General features: G+C 38.0%; 1 protein-coding gene across 2 annotated transcripts in view; it reads left to right on the plus strand.

Annotated features, from left to right (window-relative positions):
- Window positions 1-8,044, plus strand: part of ZFYVE9 (zinc finger, FYVE domain containing 9) — a 237,491-nt gene that overhangs the window by 187,803 nt on the left and 41,644 nt on the right. For both annotated transcript variants that reach the window (XM_006839767.1, XM_006839768.1), the window contains one exon: window positions 5,707-5,931. In XM_006839767.1, coding sequence (XP_006839830.1) covers window positions 5,707-5,931 — 225 coding nt within the window. The remainder of the gene's footprint in view (window positions 1-5,706; window positions 5,932-8,044) is intronic.

The raw sequence follows: 8,044 nt of genomic DNA on the forward strand, positions 1-8,044 counted from the left end.
ATGTCCAAGCTGCACTGAAGGTATTGGTGAAAAACAAAACTCCAGGAATTGACAGAATCCAAGCTGGAGTTGTTCCTCAAATTGCTGCAGCACTGGAGGCACTCAGTCATCTATGCCCAGAAATTTGGTAGACAGCTTACTGGCCAACCAATTGGAAGAGAACCATATTTGTGTCCATTCCAAAAAAAGGTAACCCAACAGAATGTGTAAATCATCTAACAAAATCATTAATAGCACGTGTAAGTAAAATTTTGCTAAAGGTAATTTAAAGATGGCTGCAACAGTATGTCAACACGGAACTGCCAGAAATTCAACTCAGAATCAGAAGAGCATGTGGAATGAGAAAGATCACTGTGAATGTCAGATGGAGCTAGACTTCAAGCAGAGAATACCAGAAAGATAGTTACTTGTGCTTTATTGACTATGCATAGGCTTTTGACTTTGTGAATTTTGACAAGCTATAAATAACATCATGTTTGGTAAGGTGGAGGGTCAGAGAAAAAGAGGAAGACCCTCGGTGAGATGGATTTGCCAAGTGGCAGCATCAATGGACTGAAGCGTGGCAACAGTAGTGAGGTTGGCCCAGGATCTGGCAGTGTTTCATTCTGCTGTGCATAAGGTCACTATGGGTCGGTACCGACTTGATGGGACCTAACAACAAACAACAATAAATAACATTGTGAAGAATGGGGATTCCAGAATACTCAATGTGCTAATGAGGAACCTGTACGAAGACCAAGAGGCAGTCATTGGAACAGAACAAGGGGATACTGAATAGTTTAAAAGCAGGAAAGATGTGTGCCACGGTTCTATTCTTTCACCATACTTATTCAATCTGTATGCTGAACAAATAATCTGAGAACCTGGATTGTGTAAAGAACATGGCATCAGGATTGGTGGAAGACTTGTTAATATCCTGCAATGTGCAGATGATGCAACTTTGTTTGCTGACAGTGAAAAGGGCTTAATTAGTGATAAGGATCAAAGATCACAGCCTTCAGTATGGAAAGTGTTTAAGAGTAAAGATACCAGTTTTAGAACTAAGGTGTGCCTGACTCAAGTCATGGTATTTTCAGTAGTCTCATAACATGAAAGGTGAACACAGAATAAGGAAGACTGTAGAAGAATTTATGCATTTGAGTTATGTTATTGGAGAATAATGTGAAAGTACCATGGACTGCAAGAAGAACAAACAAATCTGTGTTGTAAGAAGTACATCCAGTATGCTCCTTAGAAGCCAGGATGAGAAGTCTTTGTCTCATACTTTGGACATACTATCAGGAGGGACCAGTCCCAGGAGAAGGACATCATACTTGTTAAAATGGAGGGTCAGCGAAAAAGGAAGAACCCGAATGAGATAGATTGGCTCAGTGGCAGTAACCATGGACTTAAGTGTAACAGCAATTGTGAGGATGGCGCAATAGCGGGCAGTGTTTCGTTCTGTTTATAGATTGCTGAGTCAAAAGTGACTCGATGGCATCTAACAACAGCAGCAAACATGTGTCTTTTGAAAGACATTGCCCCTCTACTCCTAAATTTCCATTTCTTCATAAAATAGACCCACAAAATTCAGTATACTGGTTAACCAAGTAGCACTGGACTGTTGATAATCCTAATTAATGTCATGTCAACATGCAATAATATAAAGCCTTTGACATCCTTGCCAACCTTTTTAAACTCAGAAGCAACTTAAGTTGACACCTGTTTTAGTTATATGGATTCTTATGATCTTGGAAAATACAGTATTAGTTCAATGGATTATCTTAGCTTTAAAGCCTTTTCAATTGAGATGATATAAATTGAAAATGTATTTGATATATTCATAGAGAATTTTATGATCACTCAATGTAGCTATAGAATATAGAATTGTGTTCAATGTTTCCATATAGAAATACCCATATAAATTAGTATATAACAGACTTTGAGTTCAAGAGCCCCAAGTTCTTCGGTCTTCAAATGGAACTTATCTTTGTGAAATTTTTATGCCATTGTTTTCTTTTTGTAAGTATGCTCACTTGTGGAGTGTTACTTGTTTGTAGATGACATGTTCAGTGTTAACCTAAATTAAATGACTAGTTAGGAGGAATGAAGATCTCCTTTTTTGTTGTTTTTCCTTTTAGCAGAGTTTACTGTTTAATGAATACCCAATGATAGAATTTATTCTAACTCATAGTGACCCTGTTGGACAGAGTAAATGCCCCATAGTTTCCGGGGCTGTAATTCTTTTTGGAAGCAGACTACCTAATGTTTCTCCCATGAAACAGGCTAGGAGTTTACCTTTTGATTAGCAGTCCAACACTTAGCCTACTACACCATCAGGATTCTCCATTTAAAGAATGGTAAGGTGGTGGCAGTTATGTGCCATGTAGTCAGTTCCAACTCATTGTGATCTGTCATAGGGTTTCTGAGGCTGTAAATCTTTAGGGGAGTGGAAAACCTCATCTTTCTCCTGTGGAACAGCTGATAGTTTCCAACTGCTGACCTTGAGGCCAGTAATAGACTATATATATTATGATGAAAGAGAGCAGAGTGAAGTATCTGAGTGTGACTGGTATGTGGGTAAACTGGTAATAGGAATAGAAGGAGAGAGGAGAAATAGCCAATAAATCTGTGGAGAAATAGCCAGTAATAGAACCTAGACTCTAATATGGAAATTCCAAAGGAATAATGAATTAATTCCTTGAGCAGTTAGCCAACATACTTTTCACTTTTGAGCTGTAGGCACTAGCACAGTGTTGTACTTACACATTAATCTGTCATATAGAGTTTTAGAGAAATGTTATCTTACAACTTCCATTGTAGGGGAATATCTTCTTTTATCTCCCACACACTCCCTGTCTCACACATTCATACCCAGGGAAAGTTTGAGAACATACTGTGTGTTTGTTGCTTTTAGTCATCTTTCATATAGTCTATCATATATTCTTCACACAGTTTGCAATTCAGTATAATCCCCCCCATTTGACATGGATATTGAAGCTCAGAAAAGATAATAACTTGCCTCACATCACACAGTAAGGATCAAACTAATATCCATATGTTAGTTTGGAGTCAACATACCTCTATGACTCTAAAGTTTACAATTTTTTCAAATGCCATCTCTTTCCTTGATACGATCATTTTTTGTTTCTGTTCCTCTGGTCCAGCAGCTTGATTGGTTAGCCAGATTTGGTTGATCCTGAAGTAATGGTAGTGGTGGTTGTGTGCCATGGAGTCGATTCCAACTCATAGCAACCCTGTATAGGATTTCCGAAGACTGTAAATCTTTACAGGAGCAGAAAACCTCATTCTTTCTCCCGCAGAACAGCTGGTAGTTTTGAACTGCTGACCTTGAGGTTAGCGGCCCACCTCATAACCGTTACTCTACCAGAGCTCCTTGAAGTAGTGGTTGGTGGTGGTGGTGTGCTGTGGAGTTATTTCTGACTTATAGCAACCCTGTTTAGGGTTTCTGAGGCTATTAATCTTTACGGGAGCAGAAAGCCTCATCTTTCTCCCGCAGAACCGCTGGTGGTTTTGAATTACTGACCTTCAGGTTAGTAGACCGACTTTTAACCACTACACTACCAGATCTCCTTCCTTGTAGTAGTAGTACTACTTATAAATGTAATCAGGTGATGATGTTCCAGTAAGCATGGTTCTCAACCATAAAGCTGCTCTGAGTTTTGTAGGTAGGTGTATTCTTCACTTGTAAACTCTACTATCAAATACCTTCCCACTCACTTCATTTAAGGACTTTATGACCCATGTCTGCTCTATGAACAAACATTAGCTTTTGAAGAAAGTAACCACTAACTTCTATATTAGAGATTTGTATGGTGTTATTTCTTTAACAAGTATCAGGGGACACTTGTACATATCTAGTGAACATATCTATTGCTGAAATTATGTTCATGAATTAACTTGATTCATCAGTGAGATTGTAAACTCTATAGAGCAGATACTTAACATTTTTTCATGACCTTTGAGACAATATTCTTGAGACCTCTAAAGTAATTCACATAGTTAAAGCTGTACAATTTAACTAAAGAAAGCATAAATATTGTTTACTTTTAGCTGGAAAAACTTCTGTAGTGTGACAGTGGAGGGTTTTTTTCATGTTTTATTGGAAACCTTGATAAAATTGGAAACCAGATTTTCATTTTAACTACTTTAAAACACAACAACCGCAACAACTTTCTAAATATGAGCCCTTCATGGTAAACAATCAGGAATTAGTGTTTGGTAATATCTGGCCTCTCCCTAAGTGGTAGAAGTGATTAACTTGTGTAGCTGCTAACCAAAAGGTTGAAGGTTCAAGTTCACCCTGAGGTGTGTTGGAAGATAAGACTCATGATCTACTTCTGAAAAAAACAGCCATTGAAAACCCAATGGAGTTAATGTTTGTGTACTAATTCCTAGTTCATTATATAGTGCCTAAGGTCTTGGAGTCCTGGTGTGGCACTATGGGTTAATGCACCAGACTGCAAAGCCATTTGAACTGCAAAGTTGGTGGTTCAAGCTTACTAGCTGCTCCTCAGAAACCCTCTACAGGGTTGCTATGGGTTGGAACCGACTCGATGGCACTTAACAATAACAACAAGGTCTTGAAAGCTTGCAAGTGGCCATCCAAGATACACTAATTGGTCTATACTCACCTAGAGCAACAGAAGAAGGAAAGTTAGGAATATTGTTGTTATTAAGTGCTGTGGAATAAGTTCTGACCATAGTGATCTTGTATAGGACTTCACAAGGAGCAACTGGTGAGTTTGAATTGCTGACCTTGTAGTTAACAGTCCAGTGCTTATCCTATAGTGTCACACCAGGAAATTGTTGTTTTTATTAGGTACTGTCAAGTTGTTTCTGGCTTAGAGTAACTCTGTATAGGCTTTCCAAGGAGCATCTGGTGGGTTTGAACAACCAACTTTGCAGTTAGCAGTCCAGTGCTTATTCCACAGCACCACACCAGGAGTAGGAGGGGTAAATAGAATGTATGGGTAATTGCTTACAAGAACAATTGTACCCTCTGTCATGACACCAGAAGATCTAGATGGTTCCCACCTCTTGTTACTGAACATTTTGATTAAAGATTCTCTAGAAGACTCCTGATTAAAAGAGGAGAAAATGTAGAACAGAATGTCAAATTCTCATGTAATCCAGAGTTTCTAGAGCCTCTGAAGCTGGATGAACCTCTGAAACTACTGCCCTGAGATAATCTTTAAGCCTAAAACCAAAAATATCCCCTGAAAACTTCTTAAAACCAAACATTAATTTAGCTTACCTAGTAAAAATGTCTGCCTTGAGCACTCTACTCTTTTAATATCTATCGATGGGATGACATGGACAGCTACAACTCAAACAATTGGGGGCAGTGAGTTTATGTTAACAGAAGAACAACTTGGAAAAGGAGCATGAGAAGGGTTGTACAACTTGAAGAATGTAATCAGTGTCACTGAATTGTACATGTAGAAATAGTTGAATTGGTAAATGTTCTGTTGTATATAGTCTCAAAAACAACAACAGATATATAGCATATATAGAAGAGAAAACCCCATGTAGCACAGTTCTCTGATACACGTGGGTTTTCATGAATCACAATCAACTAGATAGCAACTGGTTGTTTTTTTTGTTTTTGGTTTGGGTATCTGGCCTGTTTCTGAAAATAGTGATTAGTTAAAACTATGATTGATTTATTGGTTGAAAGTAAAATAATGAACTCTTTTGTTTCAGGGAATGTTGTAAGCAACTTGGGGCATTCCTTCTTCAGTCAGAGTTTTCTTGGCAGTAAAGAACATGGTGGGTTCTTATATGTAACGTCTACCTACCAGTCGCTACAAGACCTCGTACTCCCAACTCCACCATACTTGTTTGGAATTCTCATCCAGAAATGGGAAACTCCTTGGGCTAAAGTGTTTCCCATCCGACTAATGTTGAGACTTGGAGCTGAATATCGACGTAAGTAGTGAAATACTTCCTTCTAAACCCTGTGACCAAGGCATGATAATTAAATAAGGCCTAAAATACTCAGAGCCCTCAGTTTGGTGATAAAACCCAGCAGAAGTAGGTCTTTTGAAATAGCTAAGTGTCTCTTCTCATTTTGGATATAGTGGGAAGGATTTGAAAACATCACATGAGGAAACTGGTAACTGTTACCTTGCAAGCTTATTATTTTAATAGTTCATTGATAAATGCATGATTATTTTCTGGAAAATAAATTTGAACTTAACAAATCACTCTATTTTGTGTAGTGGATATTTCAAAAAGTTCATGGGAAAATTCCATTATATTTTGATGCCATTTTTCTACTAACTTTTTGAGGCCCTTATGTGGTGAGCATTTTTTTTTTATAACTTAGATGGAGGTGGTTGTTGTTGTTAAGTGTCGTCAAGTCAGTTCCGACCCATAGGGACCCTGTATAGACTTTCCGAGGAGCAGCTGCTGAGCTTGAACCACTGACCTTTCAGTTCAAACTGACTTTGCAGTCCAGCACACTAACCCACAGCATGGCACCAGGACTCCAGATGGAGAGTAGTTAAGACATATTATGTTTTAACAGAACAGATACAGGAGGCAAGTTGTAGCTCTCTTGCTTAGGTAGGTAAGAAGAGCATCCTTGTCCATGGTTATAACACTGCCACTGGATTGTGATTTTATTTTTAAACACATTAAAGACTAAATGCAAGCTCTTATTATAAACTTTTTATCATCCTTGATTTCCTAATGTTGCTGTAATAGAAATACCACAGTTAGTGACTTTAAAGAACAGACATCTTTTTCACAGGCTAAAAGTTCAATTCAGGGTATATCAGCTCTAGGAAATGGTTCTGTTGGCTCTGGGGGAAAATCTTTGTCCTTCAGTTTCTGTATTCCTAGCTTACTTAAGGCTCCTTGGTGATTTTCACATATCTTTTATTTTCCCATTTGTATATAATCTGAATAATCTGCTCTTTTTGTAACTCAGATGTCATTAGGTTTAGAATACACCCTGCTTTCTTATAGCATCATTAACTTAACAAAAAGGGCTTAGGTTACCAACACATAGTTTTTGGGGTGCTGTTTAATCAATGACAATTTCTTTACCTAATTTAAAATTCTCTGGTCTAGGAATCAGAGCACTTGAATAAAATTCTCATCTCTGCTACTCACAAATTGTGTACCTTTGGGCAATCTATTCAACTTCTCTAAATCCTTAGTTTCTTTTGTTGACTGGAGATAATAATGCTTGTCTTTTATGTTGTTGTTACTAAGTACCTTCAAGTCGGTTCCGACTCTTAGCAACCCTATGTAGAGTTGCCAAGGAGCCACTGGTGCATTTGAACTGTTGACCTTGTGGTTCAAATCTACCTTGTGTTCAAGTGCTTATCCTACAGTGCCACACCAGGATTCATTTACTAAAAGGATCAAATGAGATAATAAATGAGAAACTATTTAGTAAACCATGAAGCATTTTTTTGTTCTCAGTAAGTCAGTTTCATTCTTTCACTCATTTGTTCATTCATTTAATAAAGACTTACAATAGCAACAACATCAAAAGGCATACTCTGGACATCAAAAGACATAATCTGGTACAATTTGTAGGAGGTTCATTATTAGCTACCATGCTAAATATTTTTGAGCTCTAAATTTCATATTCTATAATGAGCCATTGGAGTTCTGGTGTGGTGCTGTGGGTTAGTGCACCAGACTGCAAAGCCGTTTGAACTGCAAGGTTGGCAGTTCAAACTTACCAGCCACTCTTCGGAAGCTCTATGTAGGGTTGCTGTGGGTTAGAACCGACTCAGTGGCACTTAACAACAACAACAATGATCCATTACAAGTACAGTTTGAAAATGAAATCAACCATTATATCCTTTTTACCAAAACTTTAAGTTGCGAATAGTCAGAAACATCACACTAGAAGGCTTGTAAGTCCGTCTTCTGCCTATAACTGATTAGAATACCTAAAATGGGGCTACAGCGTACCCAGTGAACGAGGCTTCCTGCGGAGCCTTTGTAATACATAAAACTATAGGTAGAAACCAGAACCACATCCAGATATCCAGAGATGAGAAATCTCCACTTGAAAGGA

The sequence above is a fragment of the Chrysochloris asiatica genome, unplaced genomic scaffold (genome assembly GCF_000296735.1).
Source record: "Chrysochloris asiatica unplaced genomic scaffold, ChrAsi1.0 scaffold00026, whole genome shotgun sequence".
NCBI lineage: Eukaryota > Metazoa > Chordata > Mammalia > Afrosoricida > Chrysochloridae > Chrysochloris > Chrysochloris asiatica.